Genomic DNA, 21,571 nt, shown 5'->3' with positions numbered 1-21,571 from the left:
ACAAACACTTGACTGGGGTGGTCTAGTTGGGGATGATCCTGCCTTGAGCCGGGGGCTGGATTAGATGACTTTGTGAGGTCCCTTCTAGCCCTGCTTTCCTACAATTCTGCTCTTCTAAGTTCTTTAGTGATTTTAATTTTATTTGTGGTGATTAGAGCAGGTGTAGCCCAGCTGTGGCATGGGAGCTACCAATGGCACAGGCAGTCTCTTTGTGGGGCACAGCGGATTGAAGAGGGAACAGGGAACACAGGGCCGGGAATTACAAAGCAGAGCAGCCGATTAAACAGGATGCAAAAAAAAAAAAAAAAGAACAACAGATTGGGCACCGGTTGAGGATTAGAGTGGCACTCGGGGAGGGTGCGGGGCTTACCTGGTGGCCCATCTGCCAAAACAGTTAGCCCCTGTTGACCTAGGTTCTGTGCTTAAAAATGCTCATCTTTATTCCATCTTGCTTTCCCCTTTATTACTTAATACCTTCCAGAGCAGGATGAGTATTGCATCCACTAGAACAGGACTATTCAGCTGGAGGCCCATGGGCATTAACATGGGTTAACATGCGGCCCCTGGGCTGTCACCTGGCCACCACTGCTCCCATTGCTCCGGCTGCTGCAGACAGGGTCTCTGGAGCAGGACAGCCGAAGCCGAAGCTTGCTGCCTATGTGACAGACCTGATGGGGGGCCAAAATGTGGGGCCGGGGCTTGGATGGGGGGCTCACCCGGCCCACACATAAATAGTAAGGGCTTGAAGCATCTCCCACGTGGTGGAGGTGGTGCTGGGGCTCGTACAGCGGAAGAGGAGGGTGGAGTCTTGCATCGGTTGCAAAGTAGCCTGGTTTGGGGGGACTCGCCTGCACCGTGGTGGCAGCGGGGGGGCTTGTGCTGGTGGACTGCACACAGTAGGGGCTCTGGGCAGTGGCATACAGCCTGTGTTTTGTGCCTCGGGGCCCATGACCTGTGCAGCATTCAGCCCCCGGCTGCTTTGTGGTTGGGCAGGCCTCCAGGTGGGGAGCCACCTGCACTGACACCCAGTGCTCCGCCAAAGCCCTCTCTTGGACATCTCTTCCCTCACCAGAAGTTCACTTCTAGACCGGTCATGTAACTGTCTGGAATATGAAAGAATAAAGCTTAAATTTTTTGGAGCAGGGAGAATCAAAGGCCATTTATCATACAGGTACTGCAATGATCTGAATCATAATTCTGGCACCAACAAGAATGCCTCACAGTCTAGATTTAAGTCAAAATTGGCTCCCAAAGTAAAAAGGTGGTAAGAGGTGAATTTCCTTCTGAGTCATTAAATCATTGCTCTAAGGTGATGTCATTAGTACTGACTTCAGTTCCTGCACTGATCATAATATCCAAAAGTTACAAAATGTCTTGGGTTTATGTTGACCTGTTCAGAAAGACGGCCAGTGAATGCTCATGCTTCTGAATTCACTGCATTTTATTCGTGACCCTGGACGTTGGGCATATTGCCTTGGAAGTTCGTGGCAGAAGAACAGAAGGGGGGAGAAAAAAAAAAAAGGATTACATTTTCAAAACATTGCTCTGCCTGCATTGTACTGACATTAGATTATATCCATTTTTATGGACGTAAAACAAAGCATTTTATTTTAAACAAGGTTGAAGTTGATGAATACTGGAGTGTGTGAATAATAAAAATGTATTATTCACAGATGTTTGAACCTTTTCATGAAATTCATTGAATAATTTAGTTGATGGAGAGTGAATAATTTCCCATTAAGGCGGCTCTGATCATGTGAGGCCTGAGTAATTCCTGCAAGCTATAGAGTGCCTTAGATACCTGTTGACCTCACTTGGAGATGAGATCCTGTGAACTTCACTGCATTAAATTTTGATTAGCTCCTTCTGGAAAAGGGTATTTTGCTGCAATGCAAAGAGGGCGGGGTGGGGGAGGGAATCGAGCTGTATGTGTGATATTTATAGTAAAACCAATATTGATTATTCAGTATAATAGTGCTAAATTTGAAGCGGTGAAACCTTCTAAAGTCAGGAGAGGAATGTTCTAGTGAACTCGCAATACGATGCATTTAATCACTTGGTAGGTTACTCAGATGTTTTTTGCAATGTTCATCTAAGTGTCATTGTGACACTTGTCTTTTCATCGTGACAACATTAGATGATTCATTTAGGAGACCTGTTGTAGAAATGGTCTTAAATTAGCATTGCTTTATTCATTTACATTTCTAACATGTGGGATGGTATATTTTACACAGGATTCACAGATTAATTTGCCCCTAAACCTCTAAGTTATTGGATTTTCAACTTTTCATTTGAGGGTACCTAAAAAAAAAATCAAATGGAGGTGCGGACCCCTTTGGATGGGAAGTGTGGGTATTCACATACCTCTGCTTGATCATAGATATCTTTTGCATACCCCTTAGACATAGTCTGTGGACCCCGGGGGTCCATGGACCAGAGGTAGAAAACAGCTGCTTTAAGCTATTGCTTGCAATTTGTGTACTTTTTATCTGTTTGGTATCCAGATCCTTTTTATCTGTTTGGTATTCAGATGGTATGTATGCACCTAAATGTTGAAGTACAGTCCTATCTGACAGTGGTAGACTCCCTGTCAAATCATGAAAGCAAAGAGGAAGTTGTCATCTTCTTTTTCCTTGACCCTTTTTTAATTGGTTTTAAGCTAAGATGAAGAGTTATTACAAAGCAGAAAAGCTAATATTTTCTTTATAGAGCCATAAAGGGTGGATTAGGATCATACTTGGGTGCTTAAGTGCTATTGTGATGCATAATAGCTGGAACCAAAACTGGTCCCATAGTTTTCAGTATTGCAGTCTTTGAATCCATGAAATGGACCTTTAAAAGCCAGAACAAGTTCCTAATTCCCAACATGCAAATATATTAATATTCGAGTCTCTCTTGTGCCAAGCTTTAAATAATCCTGATGACAATGTGTGCATGGAGGAGTGAAAAACAATTGCGCATCGCCTAATCGATACAGCAGAACAGTTGTTTTTGCTGTGCTGCCATCTTAGATGAGTGTTTATCTAACCTGTTCCTAAACACTTCGTGAAAAACCTGTGCACATGACTAGGCACGTGTCCTGGAGCACCAAAAACGCCCCAAACTTGCCCCAGGTAAAGCAGAAGGATGAGGGCACGGTCTATGTCCTGTCATATTGACTCTTTATTTTTTTTGCCTGTGGGAAGTTGAGCACATGACGGTGATTTAGAGGCCTCCTGGGGCAGCGAGGAGCAGGAGATCAAGAGCCTTTTAGAGGAATTCCATGTGCTGGTGTCCAGCTTCTCAGCACTGAGTTATGCATCCCCAAAGATGAGCTTTAGACAGCCTGGGCTTGGATATGAACTAGATGTTTTCGCAAAGGAAAGGGGGTCCGTTCTGTGGATCCCTAGAGGCGAGGCAACAATCGGTTCAAACACGTTTCCTCGTCGCTGCGCTGTCAAGAGCCGTATTTCTTCTTGTCAATTCCTTGGCTTGTAAGTCGGCGTCACCTTTTGAGAAAAATGAGCCTCGTGTGTAATTCATCAATAGACTCCAGCTAGTTCCTCTTTGTGACAACGCAGCGATGTGCTGATCTGAACTTTGAACACAGTTAAAGTTTTTTTTTTCTCATAACAATCGACTGCCTGTAGCTTTGCTGTCCTGACGCTGACCTCCTGTGTCTTCCTGTGTAGCTTGGTATCAATTACCAGGGTTGCTCGTGTAGTAAAAACATCCCAAAAAAGGGCACTCCCTACTAATAGTGTGATAAACTGGCAAGGGCAGAGTTTTCCCTCCTGCTGCATTCTGGATCAAGTCAGAACATGACTTGCATCCCTTATATTTCCAGTAACAGAGGGGCATCTTATCTAGATGCACAAGGGCTTCAGCTCTGGCGTCTTGCATGTACCTAACTTCAAGGCCACAAGCTGTCTACTGACATTTAAGAGAATATTTCTGGATCAAACCATGGGAGAGGGGAGGGCAAGAGAGAAGCAATTCTAGCTCTGTTGTTTCGCTTAAGTTCGGAGTACCTGTGGCATGTAAGACGAGGACAGCCATGACATCCCTGGGTGAATGCAGACTGACTGCCATAAACTTAAAGGAATCACATTTATGCAAGGAGCCTTGTCTGCCTATGTCCTTAGACCAACACAGATACAATTCTCTCTCTTTCGCGTGACATTTTAGGATTTCAGCATTTGTAGATTAGTGTCTAAATTTGATAGCCATTTGACTACTTCAGGGGTAGCTGCGTGGATTGATTTTTAGATCACCATTAAATAATCGAATTCGGCAATTGTTTGCAATGTGTTGCACTGTCTGTAAAAATCACGGCACAATTGCAACCTGGGCTCTCTTCGATTCTCCATTTATGGAGTAGGTTTTTTCATGAAGTGTCTGGGTGCGATTCAGGGAGGACCAAACCTTTCTCGGTAGGTCAAATCCTGGCTGGGGGATTGTAGGGTTGCTAACAATGTATTTCTGTGGCAGGCTGGTATTTGACTAGGCTTAAAGAAATGCATTTGTAAATCAAAGTCTGTCTCCAGTTTAGCAGCCCAGTTCTTGCTACCGAAGAACCAGGATTAACATTGTTTGTTTTGGGGTTTTTTCATTGTTGTTGGGTTTTTTTAACTTTAAATGGGACTTGCCTTTAATTGGGTTGTTTCATCACTCTTACTCTCCATGAAGCAAGTCTTGAGCACTCATCATTACTTTCTGAACTGAACTGAAGCCAGTTTTAAGCCAGAACAGTTCAGAAACATTACCATGTGAAAAATAAAGGAACACATTTCCATGCCTGACTTGCATATATCCATAGCCTAGACCAGTGTCTTTATCAAATGAAGAAAACCATTCTGTACTCCTAGCTTCTTCAGCCCCCTGCTTTTTGTAACACTTGGTTTGGGAAAAAAGTTTCAAAACTTAAACAGTGTCTTTTGGGTGGGTTTTTTGTTGGTTTTTTGTTTTTTGGGTTTTTTTTTTTTACACATAGGGGGCATTCCTAATCCTGAACTTTTCCCTGGTGGGATAGGAATGGGTTACCCAGCTTTATGTGCGTTTTCCCCATTCACATATGCTAGCTCGAGTGACCTTGTGGGAGACTGGAGGCAACTCTGGATCATTTAAAAAAATTACACGGTAGCAATAAAAATGGAAGGCTGTTGTGCTTTTGGCTCCCATCACCTGAAGCTATCTTGCGAGCGCTGACCAGATACAGCGCACGTAGAGCTACTGCTGTGTTCATTGATCTGGAACCCGGAAAAGACTGGAGCAGGGGAAAAAACAGAATCTATTGCTAATTTTTTTGGAAATACTAAGTGGTTGCCTAAAACCAATGTATGGATGCTGACCAAATAGTCTTTGAATGAAACAAAGACATTAAAACTATCTTTGGGAAGTACGTTTTTTAATAGAGATGTGTGCAGGGTCCTATGGTCTTTTAAACCTCTGTGTTTCTTAGGGTTCTTTATCAGACTATATACAAAAAAATAATTTTCTTGATTTCTTATTTTTCCTTTGAGTCTGTATACATGTCCATAATGCATACTGTGTGCGTATGGTCTTTGATGTTGAACATGGAGGGGAGGGTCTTTTTTCCATTCTGTTTACTGTGACTCGTCCTTTGTTGCGTTGAAATAATTGTCTGCAATCAGTTGTGTTCCCCTTTCAGTTTCTGAGGCAAGCATAAAGAAATCACTCACAATTATCTTTTTGTATAAATGAAACCCTTGTAGAAAGACCTCAAGGTACTAAGGTGATGTGTAGGTGTATCAGGTTAGCTAAATTATGCTGATTCCGTCCATATTAAATAAGGTGAAAATGTATATATTTGAAGGCATCCTAATTAGAACTGTATGATTAATAAACTTTTTAGCTGCTGGCAACTTCGGAGAATAGGTGTGGGGGAGGGGAGTTGGTTTTCCACATTCTTGGTCATTCCATAATATGATAAACATTTTCTTGGTGAAAATTAAAAAGTTTAAAAAATTAAAAAAAAAAAAATATATCTGACTCCCAATTAAATGTTTTATTTCAGACTAAAATATTTGTCCGTGCTTTAAAATGAAATGCAAGGAAATTTCTTTTTTTTTAAATAAAATTATTTGAAATACTTTGTTTTGATATTTTCTAGATTAAACATTTGCTACTTTTTCATTTAAAATCCGCATTCTTGAGATCAAATAATCCAGTCACTTCTCACCATAATCCAGGTTACAGGGCAGATTACTGAGACGGCTGAAATAACACACAGGAAATCATCTGAACTACCGGCAACATCTGCTTAACTCCGTCAAATCTAGCAAAGTCATGACCAAATAGATGGGTGCCCGTAGGTGTGGGGGGAACCTTTCATTAGAATCCATATTCATCATGCACTCAGAGTCCTTTCCTCGGTGAGCCAGTCATTCATACACCTGCCCTGATTTCTGCAGCTGTCTTACTTATTAATAAATGTTCACACAATGGGTTTTTATTGTGAGGTTTTGCTTGCAAATAAAGAGCAGAATAAAACATGTATGGATAAGATCTTCTTGAAGTGTGCAGTTGTGAGCACTCGAGACATTTCCAGTCACAGGCCAGGATTAAGGTTCTAGGGCAGCTGGTTCCCAAAGTTTCCCCCCCAAGAAGGCCGTTTCAAAGGGACAGTCCTAGGTGGGGGGACATCAAAGGGCCTGCATTTGTTCTGAGAGCCACGCTTTGTGAACCCTTGTTCTGGGTGAGCATCTGTGCACAAGCACACATTAATAGTCTGACTTGTGCCAACCAGGATGTGTGGGTGTGATTTGAATAGAGAGTCAGATCATAAAAGACTAATTTGGGTTTATTGCTTGTTCGTGAGGTAAGTTTATTTTTGAGTGCCGTTGGTCATACTAAGTGATTGAGCACAGAGATCACAGAGCATTACTTCTGCACTAGAGGGCAGAGAAATCTGGAAGAGAAGCATAACGAGACCAGGATAACGAATGTACCTCAGGTACTTCTGGATGAAGACATCATTTGAACTAAAAATGGCAACAGTCCTGTGATTACTTCGATGAACATCTTCTTAAAAATATATATTATTTTATATAAAAATAATTATGTACATAAATATTTTATTCTTGTCCTCATCCTCATCTTTCTCCTTGCCTTTGTCCTCCTCATCATTGGTATCTAAAATGCAAAAACTGTTCAAACCTTTTTGCTTAAGAGGTATTTGTGCTAGCCCTGGGGTACCGGTGCACCCAGCTCAGCACCCTGCTCTCTCCCTTGCACTTCCGCGTGGTACCTGGGACAGCTCCCTGGGTTTAGCGAAACCTTCTTCCCTGCCTGAGAAGAGGGATAATGGTCCTCCTTCACTTCACGAGGATGCTGGAAGAATAAAGCCACTAAAAAATAATTGTGAGGACCCAGGTAGTAGGTTAGCAAGGGTGCCTTATGCAGAGTGCTAGAATGGTTGCAGGGCATGGCTTTCTCGCATACCAGGTTGACCCATCCAGTGTCTGTTGGAAGCCAGAGGAAGGTCTTGTATTTAATTTTAAAGGGAAGTGCATGAAACCCCTAATTGCTTCCTGAATGTACTGATTACACCAGGCCAGTCCAAGTGACTATCATGGACGTTTTACCTGGATAAGGCCTCCAAGGCTCAGATGTCTGGTTTCACTGTATTAATTTGCTTTGATTACCACATTAGGATGGTTCCTTGAGTGGTCATATTTTGTGCATTCTTGGTGTTCAGTAAATAACAATGCACTATTGATTGGAATCAGCTCATTTTAGTGTTTGCATTGAATTAAAGCCAAGGTGAATGATGAACTGAGGTTAAATCAGCACTCCAGTTCTCTCTGCTGCACAACATCTCCAAGGGAAGCCAATGCATTTGGCCCATGGGATGTTATTCTCTGAACACAGCACAGCTTCAGAATACATATATCTTGTTAACAGTAACCTCCCAAAAGAGAGACAATTTATTGTCAAGCTAAAATCCAGTTTTATTTTTGTCCCTAAAAGTCAAGCCAGGCTTAAGCAATCCTTGAGCCTGCAGGAGGGGATGGATGGATGGATGAGTCTCTGGTTTGATAATCCATTGTGTAATTCTGTCCATAGCCAAAAAAAAATAGTCTGTATTATTTCAAAAATGAGGTTATAAAAGCAGTGATTTTATTCACACATTTAAAATGAATACTCATGAATATATCACCCTGCTGTGCAACAAGTTCCCACTTTTTAAAGTGTTCAAGGAAAAAAAAAAATTCCCAATGTTCAATTTTTGTCTTTTAAAAAAAAACACAGCAGAATTGTAATAGGACATGACTTGACAATTATGTCCTTGTTTCAATTATGGTTGAACAAGGGGGACTGGGAAGAGATCATGTAAAAGATTCAGTGATTACCTTAAAGCTAAAACAATATTTGTTTTAAAATAAGAGAGATGAGGAAATTGAAATTTTACAAAAAGCTAGAGCTGCCTTCATGTACCAAAATTATGCTGCAGCACATTTTTATGGATGGTTTGAAATGCCCCGAAGCTAGGGGATTATAACAGAAATATAGACAGATTGAGACTGGTAAATATAGCTCAGCTAATGGCCTCACTCTCGCACACAGTATGCTAGATAAGAATTAAGCAAATATGCTAAACTCTTTAAGTGGAGAAACCACACGTGAATTGTGTTGGTCAGCTAGAAAAGGTGCTGTGTGAACCCACACCCTGCACCGTCATGCATTATGAATAACCCATGGACCCTACAGGGGAGAGAGCATTTTGAAAGCTTCTTGACAGTTTTAACAATGTTCTTCCCCTGGCTGTAACTCCAGCATCCCGAGTGTAAACCTGCTGTTTGTCAAGGGACAGGAACCAGCTGATATCAGGCTCCAGCTGGTCAGGACTTTTGTGACTCAGTATTTCCTTCTCACCCAACTCAAGAACAAACTTTCTTGCACCTCCTTGGGCTGAATGTCATTGGGGAAGGCTTCTCTGAACTTTCCCTGGGGAAGGATGCTCAGGTCCAGAACAAAATTTCTGGTTGGAAAGAGATGTCTTCCAGAATAACCAAATGCCTGGCCACTTGCCTGGAGCCAGGGACTTTGAATCAAGTCCCTGGCCTGAATAATGCATGCAGAAAACAGCTTTGAACCTCAGTCTCTTGTGTATTGGTGCCTGTCCCACTCTCAGAAATTTTGGAATAGGTCACCCTTATTTATGAAAACAGCTGCAACGTTTCTCAGGTTCATCTCGATGAGGAGTAGGAACAAATTTGAAACCCCAGGATCACGGAAGGGGAAAACTCTTCTCACCCAATCCAGTGCACAACTGCCCTTTTTGGTCCTGATGTACTGGGAAAATACATGAGTTTATATGCGTATAAATATAATGAATGAGTTTCATACCTGTCCAGCAGTGGATGTCCTTGCCCAGAGCTGGGGATCAGTATCATTTGGAGCGTGACTTTTCAGGAAAGTTCCTTTTTCTTTAAAAGAGAAAAACCTTTCTTGGAAGGAATTCACATATGGCCTCTATCAAACCCACGGGTGCACCCACAACCTAACGTGCTCTGCGCTCTTTCTCATGTCTTTCTCCCACTTTGTCTCAAACCCACACGCTTACAACACTTTCTCCGTGTGTCCGTCCGTCTGCAGAGCACTTTTTTCTGGTCTCAGTCCGGCTCCATCCTCTTTTGAATCCCCCTTCAGGTAGTTGGAGGCTGCTATTCAATCCCCCTCAGTCTCCTCTTCTCTAGACTAAATCCACCCAGTTCCCTCAGCCTCTCCTCACAAGTCCCCCAGCCCCCCAACCATTTTCCTTGCCCTACACTGGACTCTCTCCTATTTGTCCACATCCTTTCTGTTATTAGGGGGCCGACAACTGGACACAGGACTCCAGATGTGGCCTTTCAGTGCCAAACAGAGGGGAATAATCATTCCCTCCATCTGCTGGCACTGCTCCTACCAAGGAGCCCAGGATGCCATTTGCCTTCTTAGCAATAAGGGCACACTGCTGGCTCCTGTCCACTTTATTGTCCCCTGTCCCCCCCCAGGTCCTTTTCTGCAAAGCTGCTGCCCAGCCAGTCCCCCCCAGCCTGCACCGGTGCAGGGGATTGCTCCGTCCTAAGTGCAGGACTTTGCACTTGTCCTTGTTGAACCTCATGAGATTTCTTTTGGCCCAATCCTCCAATTTGTCTAGGTCACGCTGAATCCTAGCCCTACCCTGCAGTGTATCTACTACCCCCCCTTGCTTTTAACATTGACTATAGGTTCATGCTCATCTTTCTCTGTATAGTTTATAAAATCCACACGCCAAGGGCCTGCTAAATCTCCAGTCTTGGTTGACTCTCTGGGCAATAATGTAACACGAATAACAGCAGCAATGTTCTGCTCATACTCAGGATCCTTCAGGGTGCAGACGGGGGCCTTCAGTTTTATGCGGTCAGTACAAGCTGGCCACCATTCCCAGTTTTACCAGCAAACAAACTGTAATCGTATTAGCATTGCTCCCAGCAGGATGTTGTTCTTAGCTGTTTGCAGTGTCTTCATTACCATTGTAAATGCATAAGGATAGTAGGAAAGTAGGTCCCTCTGGAGGTCATCTAGATTCTAGTTAAACCTTGTGCTGAAAATAAAATCATCCCTGTCAAAATCATCCTAGACAGGTGTTTGCCTAACCTATTCTTCAAATCTTTGGGAGCAAACCTTCACATGCAAGTACCAGGCATAATGCCAGAAACATCAAAAACACCCTCTGACTTGCCACAGGTAAAGCATGAGGACAAGGACACTATTGCAAGGACAGTACTTTATTTTTTTTCAGTTTAAGGTTAGTTGAAAAAGGATTCCCTTTAACAGCCACAGACAGGTAACTGGAGACTCAGTGAGGGAGAAAACTATTTGAGGCCTTTTATTTTTCCCCGAAGGGGTTTTTGTTTGAGGTCTGTGTTTAGCAAAAAGCTGCATGTTTCTGTTGGCAATTCCAGCATAGACTTTGCATCTCTGTTGAACATGAGGTGGGAAAGTTATGAACAAGTGTCTGGGGCAGTTCTCAACAGTCCTAGGAGTGAAATATTTCTGTGAAGTTAGTGGAGTCAGGTGGTGACAAACCTGAGTGATGGCATGGGACATGTTTCCAACACTATGTACATTTTTTTCCCTCTAAAGTTTAGCTCTTTCAAGTCGCTTTGATATTTTTCAACACAGCTTTCATCCAATTATATCAATTTTTAACTGAATCATACCATAGTGGCTGCTTATTTCACTACCAGAGCTGCTTCTTTTTTGCACAGCTGTTTCAGAGAATGCCAGTGTTTGTGAGAGAGAGCGTTTTAGACACCCGACTGTATTGTCACTTTTTTTGCTAGAAATGTTCACTCTGGAAAGTTTGCACATTTTTGGAAAACATTTATTGGAGTAAAGGAATTTATAATTATTGTAAAAGAAAAAAAGTGTTAAACCATTAAAGAAAAAAGTACAAAGCTGTTTGAAATTGCAAGAAGCTATGTGGATTATATATAAAAAGAAAGACATGTGCACACACAACTGGTATTAATTTTAAGATGTTTCCTAATAGAAATTTGTGCCATGGCATAATTCTGACTTCAGTATAGGCCATTACATGCTACCACTGTTGGCTCATTGAGATGATTTTGTGTGTAAACCTAGGTAAAACTTTAAAAATAGATTGCTGCCATTTTAAAAGGGAGAGCAAAGAGTGAATCCTGATGTGCTCTGTGTATTTTTGCTCAGAGAGGATTTTTCTTCAGCTATTTAAACTGATGCGTTAGTGATGGTCGGTTGAGTCACTACAGACATACATCCTCACTGCAGACATTTATATGCTTGAGAATTATTTCCATCTCAGGTAATTGGTTACTGCAAATATAGTGTTGCTAAAGGAACATGGTTGCAGTGTACTACGGTTTAGTGTCTGATTATGTGTGGGTACACTTAATTTGATTTAGAAGGAAGTCCCATATCAGTAGTACAACATGTTCTCTCAGGACATGGGCTGGTAGAAGGACTCCCCCTGTATTTAGTTATACTGTGTTCCTCTTTTACAACCAACCGAACTAAAGTAACAACTCTTTTTTGATGCTTGCTCAGATCAGGTGGACGAAAACAGCAGGAAGTGCCTCTGACAGATTTCAAGACTCAAGTGTCTTCAACGAAACTCTGAGGATTACCAATATCCAGCGCCATCAAGGAGGCCGCTACTACTGTAAGGCGGAAAATGGCTTGGGTTCGCCAGCTATAAAGTCAATAAGAGTGGATGTCTACTGTAAGTAATGGCTCTGAAAGCTCTGAGCAGACTTTATTTGCCTCCTCTGCTATGTGGCATGATATGAATGTGGTTAACTAAGAGTTGGGAAGTTGCCAGTCCCGTGCAAATTACAAACACGCGCATTCATGTACAAACTTGCACATTCATGAAAGTTTAGAAGAAAGACACTGAGCCCTTTTTGGCATCATTTAGCTATGCAAGTAATCCCTGCGACTCATCACCCTGAAGGTGACCCAAGGAGCCATTGCAAAATTGGGCAAAGAAATCAAGGGCATTTTGTCACCAGAGATTCGTTAAATTAGGGCCTGCTCCATCTGCCTTTGAGATCAGTGGAAGTTTTGCCATTGACTTTGCTGAGGTTCTTATCTTTCCTTAGCACAGTTTTTAATCCCCCACAAATACTAAATCTCCTGATTTCTTGATACTTTTGACCTATTACAGTGATTACTGCTAAAATGTCAGCATTTGCTAACAAGCACGCTATTCCGGACTCCACCGTGTGGTAATTGCCAGTAAAATTGCCTTTTTAATGACAATCATATTCCCATGTTGAATATGTAACTTTAACAACAGCGATGAAATTTGGGGATTCATCTTTCTCAGATTTTTTTTTTTTGATAAACTCTACTGCATAATGCTGTGCCATGAACTTTTGAGTTTTTCCTTTTTAAAAGCAAAAATGCAATGTACACAGTTTAATATGTCCCCAAACGAGCTAGATCAATGAAGTTAAATACTTGACAGACAAGTGAGCACAGATTAAGAAATCACCACCCCCACCTCCACAAATACAGGGCATCGCAAGCCTCTTTCTACATGAAAGAAGCCAAGAAGGGATCAGAAGAAATGGCCTAGGAGAATGCATTTGTTTGGGGAAGTGCATGGGGTAAGAGTGGGGGATATATGCAGCTTGAGATGCTTGTTTGGGCTTTTGAAATTCTCACCTCTAGCAATCGATCTAGGTTTTACAAGCGAGTAATTTATATTGCATCTCCTGTACTGCCAGTGCTCATAGAAAACTATTGCAAATTAGCATTTGCTTGAGAAGCAGCACCCTTAATGTTGCCAGACAGAGCAACAGAGGACAAGGTTTTCCAAAGCCCCTTGCTGGAACAGTGTAAGGAGGGCAATGAGATGAGAGAGTCCCCCCTTCATCACTAAATGAGAAGTGGTTTCACTAGAAATCTACTGGTCTTTCCCCTGCCTTCAGATAAGTAAGCATGGCCATACCTATTTTGACCAGATGCCAGAGGGTAGAAAAGCAGGACAGCCCATTTTTAAACCACTGCAGAAAAAAGGTGGTATTCTTGCATGTGTTTGGATGATTTTCTGATGCAAGCGGTGCTACGTAAAAGACCAGGAAGCAAGACAGCGGGGTTCCAATGTATCGCTTTTCTTCCCCAAGCCCTTCTCGATTTGACTGTCTCAATAACATTTCTAAGAAGAATGACTCTGCCATAGATTTTATCAGCACTAAATGGTGATAAAAGATTTTTTATCAGTACCGCTATCCTTGTTTGATGAAGGTTAAGATAATGAGCTACATTAGAAGCCCAGACTTCTATTAAATTATATATATTTTAGCTGATTTCCCTCTCCCACACACTTCCAGGACATTTCTTGTTTTGTTTGCTTAGCTTACTGATGAGCCTTATGTAGTGTAGCCACTTAATCATGCTCTGTAGATTAACGGTGAATTTTAAAATAATGTATAAAGAGTTAATAGATGGCTTTAACAAATGATTATTACATTTTTCAATGTCCAAGAGACCAAGAGATTATATTATGCTCAGCTCTAGGAGGTACCTTCAGTTGGCATACATATCATCCAAAGCACATGTGAGCTTACACATTCTGCTGTGATTCTTGTTCTTTCCAAATTGCCTACACATATAGGCCCTGAACAGATATCTCCACCAAGTCAGCTGTACGCTGCTAGCTGTTTCGACCCACAGGCAGTCCCTTGAGTTGCATAATGCTACAGCTACCTATAGTTTCTTATCTCAGTATCAATGTATTGGAATATCATTAATTTCTCAGTTGTAGCATTTTAATGACAGTAACTTTGAAATCAGGGATGATATGAAATGCATAGCTAGTGCTCTGAGAGTGGTTTTTTTGGAAATGGTTGACCAGGTTTGTTGGGCAAATGTGATATCTTTTATTAGATGAACAAAATAGTTGGAAACATTGTTCTTTGCAAGGTTTCAGATACGACATTTCGGAAATGGTTGTAACTGTTTAATGTCTGAATCCTTTCCTGCTAAGATAGATGCTGATTTTTGGAAGAGGTTCTTCATCCTCTTTATATATACCATGTTATATACCACGCTACTTTCTTAGTTTTATACTTGATGTATATTATCTTTATGCAACTTATACCTATTTGTATTATGCTTGAAATGGAGAGCTGCTTCTTGAATATGGAATAATCTTCAGGTTCCAGCTGTGCTTTCCCACTAATTTTCTTTCAAATATTTACACTCAAATGTGTCTAAGCAGCCAGTCATGGTGATGGCCTCAAGATACCCACTGCAGATTGAATCTAGCCAATATAAAACAGGAGGACAAGAAAAGATTCATGGGAAAAGCCCATTTCCTTCAAAAGTGGAGGCTCATTCCAAACACCTAAAAACTAAATATTTGTAATTTTTTAGCAAAAATTAGAAAAAAAAATGTTTCTCCATAAAACCCTAAAACATTGCTGAATGGAATTTTTGCTGTTTAAAAAAAGAAAATTACAATGGGGGAAATGAATTTCCCAAGCACCTACATTTCACTTTGTAGTCTGTCCTTTGAAAGGAGACTGTGTCAACCTGGGTGACATTAATATTGGATCAAGGACTTTATCTAAGGGATAAAGAGAATCTTCAGCTTCAGATTTAAATTTTGAAAAGCCATTGCATTTTTACAGCTTGCAGGTGGATTATTCAAAAAGTGAACCACAGAACATTTTGTTTCCATCTCTCAACTATGGGCTTGCTGGCAACAATACAACTTGTTGGCAAAATGTAATGATGAATTGTGCATGAAAAACTTTTTCCACTGGCTCTCTCCTCTTCCCACCCATGCGTAGGCACACACATTTTACCAGTTCTGGTGTTCATTTACTCTAGGAGCACTGTTTTGAATAATGATGACCAAGTGATAGATAAAAACGGAGGGCTTTATTTATTTATTTATGTTGAAACCTGTTGTTTTGTGACTTTTAAATGAATGGTTTCATTTTGGAAATACCAAGAGTGTTTGACACTAAATGAAAAGAAGCCAAACAAAAATCCTTCCTTGTGTTGCTCCAAAATGGCACTTCCTTGTTGGAAAAAAAATATTTGAACTAAAGGCGAAAATGGAATACATAACATGAAACCACAGCAGCATAGTTTATTTGGGGTAAAGTAAACCCTTTTTTTTTTTTTTTTTGGATTGATTGGAAATAAAATTTGGAGGAGGGGGAGTGGTTAAGTTTAACTGAAACCCCGCCCCCCATACTCAGTTTCAATTCAGCCTTGACCATTCATTCCCTCCCCTCCTCCCCTCCCCTTCTTTTTGTCTTTCGTTTCTTTTTTACTTAGGCATCAACCCGAAGTACCTGTCATTTGTTTTGCTCTAACTATAGCTTTGTATGTTGGGCAGGTCCCCCGATGAGATTAAAGTGACTGCAAGGCAGGGGGCCTTCACGTGCCTTGTAGAGTCCACCCTGTGGGTGAAAGACCTCCTTTGCTGTGCCTCTTGCAGCCTGAAGCGACTCTCTTGCATTCATTGTTCCATTTTCTACTACCTCGATGGCTCCTTCTATCATCCCTTATGCTCCTACTTCATTTCCATTGCACCTCATGCCCTCCTCCTCTCCTGGCCACTCCTCATGCATCCCAACCCTTCCACTGCCCTCTCCCCTGGAAAGACAAAGGAGAGAGATTTCCTTCATTTGACTAGAAGACTCCCATGTTCTTCTCCTCCCTTTGCCAAATGCCAAGCATCTTGCCCAGGAAAACAGGATCATTTGACTGTGGAGGATGCCCCCTTGCAAATGCAATGCCATTTATCAAGGGCACTTGTGTTTTGCAGTAACCCCTCCTTCCTTTTCTCACTGCCAAGCTTTCCTAGTGACTGGGTGGCTTTAGGAAGCAGCTCCAGGCTCAGGGCTGGGTTTTCAGAGCAGTGGGAGCTCCTGAGTGTTGAGCCCCTCCAATAAATTGTCCCCATTGCTGAGGACCTCAATCCTACAACTGGATCTTCCAGATTGGCCTCCAGTCTGCATCAAGTGTCTGTTAAACTGTGGCTTTCCTTAGAGGCTTCAGTTCTGGGCACTTTAATAGAAGCTAGGATCTTATCACAATTTGGCTATTGCTTTCTAGTGAAAGGTCTCCAGATACCATTTAATGCCTTATTTTAAGCCTGTCTGAACCAATGAACCACCCTGATGTTACCACTTAACCTTTAAATAACTTCCATAATTACTTTGAATTCCCATATTTTTGGCCCTGTGCACTGGATCTGTGAGAGAAGGCCACAGAGCTTAAGGGCATATCTACACAGAGATATGGAAAATAAAGGCATGATGATAATACCTGCTAGCAAACATGTGGTCTCTCAGTCTGGCTGTTAGCAAGCCACAAACACAGTGGAGCAGCAGCCTCACAAGGGCTAGCAACCAGGTTATGTACTGTGAGTCCCTATAGTTTGTAATCTGGGGCTAGTATGCACTGCCGATCCTGTATGCTAACTAGCCCTTCATGCCAGTGTGTGTTAGGATCACATCTTCATTTTGCTGCATAGGCAGTCCTGTTGCTTTACAAATCTCTCTTTTTCTTTTGCTTGCTACAAAATTAGGAACACAAGATAATGATTCTTCTGTGTTTTGACCAATACTTTCTGTTAGGACTCATGATTTCATGAGCATCCATCTCCAGTTGCCTTCAAACATGGGATAAAATGTTATGGTCTTAGACTTCTCCTACCAATGCTGGGGGTGTTATTTTTATGCTTGTGTATTTCAGAAGGCCAAAATAAGGATGGTCCTATAAACTTAGTTGCAATCTTAATGAAGAGAGGCTGTTGCTGCTGCATAGTCGCATAGTCCAGTAGTAAAAGGGGAAGAACTCAGGTGCCTGAAATTGTGAAGGACATTTCAGTTTTAGGTTGTTGTTCCTTAATTTTTGTCTTGAGTTTCCTGGCACCAAGGTGTTAATAATCTAATGTAGGACATTACCTATTGCACATAAAATGTTTTAAATATTGCTGCCTTGTAAACTTAACCTCTGGGTAGACCAACCACCCAAATCTCCATGGAACCTCTCTGAAATTTTGGGCCCAAGGGTCCGGTCAAACATCAGGCCCTAAAGATGGTATGCATTTTATGTTTGGCAATAGGTAAAAATAAGGGTAAAAAAACATATGTATTATTCCTGCAACTGCACAAGAAGTCAGAGAAGTCGTTCCCGCCCCCCAACCCAGACTAATGACCACTCTAATTAAATGAAAGTACAGATGCTACTTTCCCCCTGTTTTCCTAGAGGATAAACATTTTTGATGCTTCTAATGCCTTTGCACGACTACAGTAAAAACATCTGGACATCCCCATTAAAAACTGTTTTGCATTCATGTCTTGCAAGTTAAGAAATGCAAAACTACTCCTCAAGTGGCATGTCTACATGAGACCTTTACAGCAGAGTTGCCTAATTAGTAAACACAAATACTGTCCTGTTGCGATGTTTTTTTTCATGCACAGCAATGCATGTCTAGATGCTGATGCGGCTGGCTGGTACATGAGAGTGCTTCAGTGCAGGGGCTGCTTGATGGCTAGTCCCACACTGGGGTACCCTCATGCCCCAGCCATCCCCTCCACAGCACATTGAGCTAGGTTGGAGAAGCCCTGGGCTGGTAGGCCGACCCTCCAGGCCCCCTTCCAGCTGAGGATGTTCTGACTCAGCTCAGTGTGCTACAGTCTGTTGGCACTGGATTTATGACCCAGATCCCTTGGTCTGGGCAGACCCAACCCCTCAGACTGACGATGATCTCTCCATTCAATAATAGGAGAATTTTATTGATACACAGTGATAGCAGATAAGAATAATACAAACAATTTTATATTTACCAGTCCCAGGCCTGTCATGAAAGACAAGCTATGTCTGACCAGTACATGAGCTTCACTCTGGGGTTCTCTCTTAAGTGTCAGATGTCAACAGCCTGGACGTCGAAGGCTGAGGCCCACCCCCACTCCCCAGTGGGGTGGGTGAGATGGGCTGGTGGTATGCCCTCTATCTAAGGTAGCCTTGGGTTCACTGCTTGTGGACACTTTGCAACTCTGAAATCCCTCCTTTTATATTCTTTCTCCCCTTCTGATGACTCTTCATCTCTCGGCACCACTGATTGATCTCCCAGTGGTCGTCATACTGTCCACATTCAGTCCTGTCAGCATATTCCTTTGTTTCACAAACCCATCACATGCATACATCCTAATTTGGGCTTTTCTGGTCTTCTCCTAATTTGGTCTTTTCCCCAAAGCTGGAAAACTCAAGGGCCCTGCATCTGGGCACTATGGCAGAGTCCCTTATCTCTGTTATGGGACAGTGTGGTGCACGTCTTCAGTATCCTAGCCTATGTGTCTGCTTGCTGCTTGCCTGCGTCAGGCACAGTGGGCCTTGAAGGCACAAACAGGCTTTAAAAAAAACAATTAACCCTTGCTGCTGGCCTGAACCATTATTCTAATACATATCTACTTTACCTACAAGAGAATTCCCAAAAAGCAAACCTCTAAATAGAATTTTGTAGCCATTACAGTCCTCACTGCACCCTCAAAAAGTGGACCCAGGAGCAATAAACTCTGCACTGGAGTTTATTGCTTGAAATGGATTGCATATGTAAACACATGCAGTGTAAAGAAACAAGAGGTGAACCTGTGCTGATATCTCTGGGAAGCCAGAAGCTTCTTTCCAAAATCCAGTGTATGCCAATGAGACACCTACCTCACCTCACTCACACTTGTGAGTGGTATGGACTTATTCCTTTGCAGCTATCTGCATGTTCCCTATTCTTGGTGTCTAGCATCTATTGCCTTTAAAGGTGTCTCAAGAGTTTTAGATCAAAGAGCACTCAAGTTGTTTGTCTTCTAGATCTTGGCACCTGCTTCAAATGCTCTCACTGAACCCAGCACTTGAGTTTATAAAAACCCTAACAATAGTAATTGCAGTGTCAAGCCATGGAGATGCACAGAAGCATAAAGAAAGGTGGGCGTGCTTGTGAGAGTGTGCATGTGCATACGTGTGTGTGTGTGTGTGAACTTTACTCCACTGGTATTGGTGCATCTCAGCTACCCTTGGGTGCATCTTACCTAAACTGCATTGAGCTGTGGCAGTTCCCATTCTGGTCCCTTCGGGAACAAGTGTGAACACCTTGATGTCCTTCCAGGACAGATCCATTTGGGGTAGGGTGGGGGGTGATGCTACTCAGACCTTTCATCTTCCTCAGTGCTGGTAGATCTGGGTTAATCTTTCCAAACACTCAGCAGATTCTTTAGTGAAGCAGTTTTTATTTGAATAGTAAGGCACAGGGGGAATAACAGATTAAGGAAAATTAAACACGAGTCTTCCTGTATCTAAATTTCAGCTTTGGTTTCAATTATGAGTACAGGCTGTTAACTCTTAACCTACAAAAAAGAAAAAAAGAAAAAAAAAGGATAATGTATCTGCTATGTTCTTGTGTGTCCTTAGAAAGAAAATGTTTGTCTCTTCCTCTGGTCAGGCAGAGAATTTCCAAGGATTCCCCTGCTGCATCCTTTTCAAAAGAGTTCTTATTTCCAGCTTAGCATAGGTCTCAACTAATTAGCAAACTGATTATGTGATAAAGAGACATTTTCAAGAGAGACAACCTTCTCTCCAAACCTAATTCTCCTAAGATCCAGTTTGTAAAGGCATCCAGAGTCCATCCTGATCTTCTTCCTCTGATGTTCAGTAGAAGCATATTAATTCATTCCCTGTCTGCAGGGTGTCTTTTTGGTAGGGGATCACCTCAATTCCCACTCCCTTTCTCTGCCCTTCTCAACTCCAACTTGCCAATTAGGAACAGAAACCATCTTTTGTCATGCGGGACTTCCATCTAACTGAGGAGGTGCACAGCCCCACTGGGGAGACGCCTTGTTGGACCTAGTGCTGGCCACGGGTGATGACCTGGTGAGGGGGCCGTGGGTGCTCGACCACCTGGGCGACAGCGATCATCGCCTGCTGGGATTCACTACCCAGCGCAAGGTGGCAAAGGCTTGCAGCAAGGCAGTGGCCCTACGTTTTAGGAGGGCAGACTTCAACGAGCTAAGGAGGATAGTTGGAGAAGCGCTGAGGTCCCGGAGGGGAGGGGAGCCAGGTGTCCAAGGAGAGTGGTCGCTCCTTAAGGAGACGATCCTCCAAGCCCAAAGGAAGGTAATCCCAACGAGGATCAAAGGGAGCAGGAGAGCACACAAGCCTCCGTGGCTCACCAAAAGCATCCGGGAATGTCTCCTTGCTAAAAAGGAGGCTTACACCCAATGGAAAGAAGGGGGTCATCACCAGGGAGGACTATTCTGTAGTTGCTCGGGGATGTAGGGGGGTAGTTAGGAAGGCCAAGGCAGAGATGGGACTGGGGCTAGCTTCCCAGATTAAGGACAATAAGAAGTCCTTTTTTAAATACATAGGGGGTAAAAAGAAGGTCCCGGGTAATGTGGGGCCCTTGCAGGACGCAATGGGAAACTTGTTCATCACACCAGATGGCAAAGCTAACATGTTTAACGATTTCTTTGCCTCTGTCTTCCTAAGTAGGGACCAGAACAGCCACCTCCCTGCTGGGCCCCCCTCGGGCCCTGGGGGAGGCACACCTGGGCCACGGGTTAGCGAGGATTTAGTTAGGGAGCTTCTGGAGGGGTTGGAAGTATTCAAGTCAGCTGGCCCGGATGATCTCCACCCTAGAGTTCTAAAGGAACTGGCCGAGGTCATTGCAAGTCCCCTGGCACGGCTTTATGAGCACTCGTGGTGCTCTGGTGAGGTACCGGAGGACTGGAAGAGGGCCAACATGGTCCCCATCTTCAAAAAAGGGAGGAAGGAGGACCCGGGAAACTATAGGCCGGTTAGTCTTACCTCGATTCTAGGCAAGCTGTTTGAGAAAATTATACTGGCACACATCCAGGAGGGGCCAGCAGGGGAGGTCATGCTTAGGGGCAACCAACACAGGTTCGTCAGTGGCAGGTCCTGTCAGACCAACCTGGTGGCCTTTTAGGATCAGATCATCTGGTTATTAGATGCAGGGGTAGCAGTGGATATAGTCTTCCTGGACTTCTGGAAGGTGATGCACCTCGGGAAGAACAACCGGCACCAT

General features: G+C 42.8%; 1 protein-coding gene across 2 annotated transcripts in view; it reads left to right on the top strand.

Annotated features, from left to right (window-relative positions):
- Positions 1 to 21,571, top strand: part of MDGA2 (MAM domain containing glycosylphosphatidylinositol anchor 2) — a 695,817-nt gene that overhangs the window by 284,762 nt on the left and 389,484 nt on the right. For both annotated transcript variants that reach the window (XM_090034430.1, XM_090034431.1), the window contains exon 3: positions 12,055 to 12,229. In XM_090034430.1, coding sequence (XP_089890556.1) covers positions 12,055 to 12,229 — 175 coding nt within the window. The remainder of the gene's footprint in view (positions 1 to 12,054; positions 12,230 to 21,571) is intronic.

Source organism: Crocodylus siamensis, chromosome 2 (genome assembly GCF_052110815.1).
Source record: "Crocodylus siamensis isolate JL-2025a chromosome 2, ASM5211081v1, whole genome shotgun sequence".
Taxonomy (NCBI): Eukaryota; Metazoa; Chordata; order Crocodylia; family Crocodylidae; genus Crocodylus; species Crocodylus siamensis.
The sequence above is the reverse complement of the archived record's forward strand: the minus strand, read 5'-3'. Positions and strand labels throughout refer to the sequence as shown.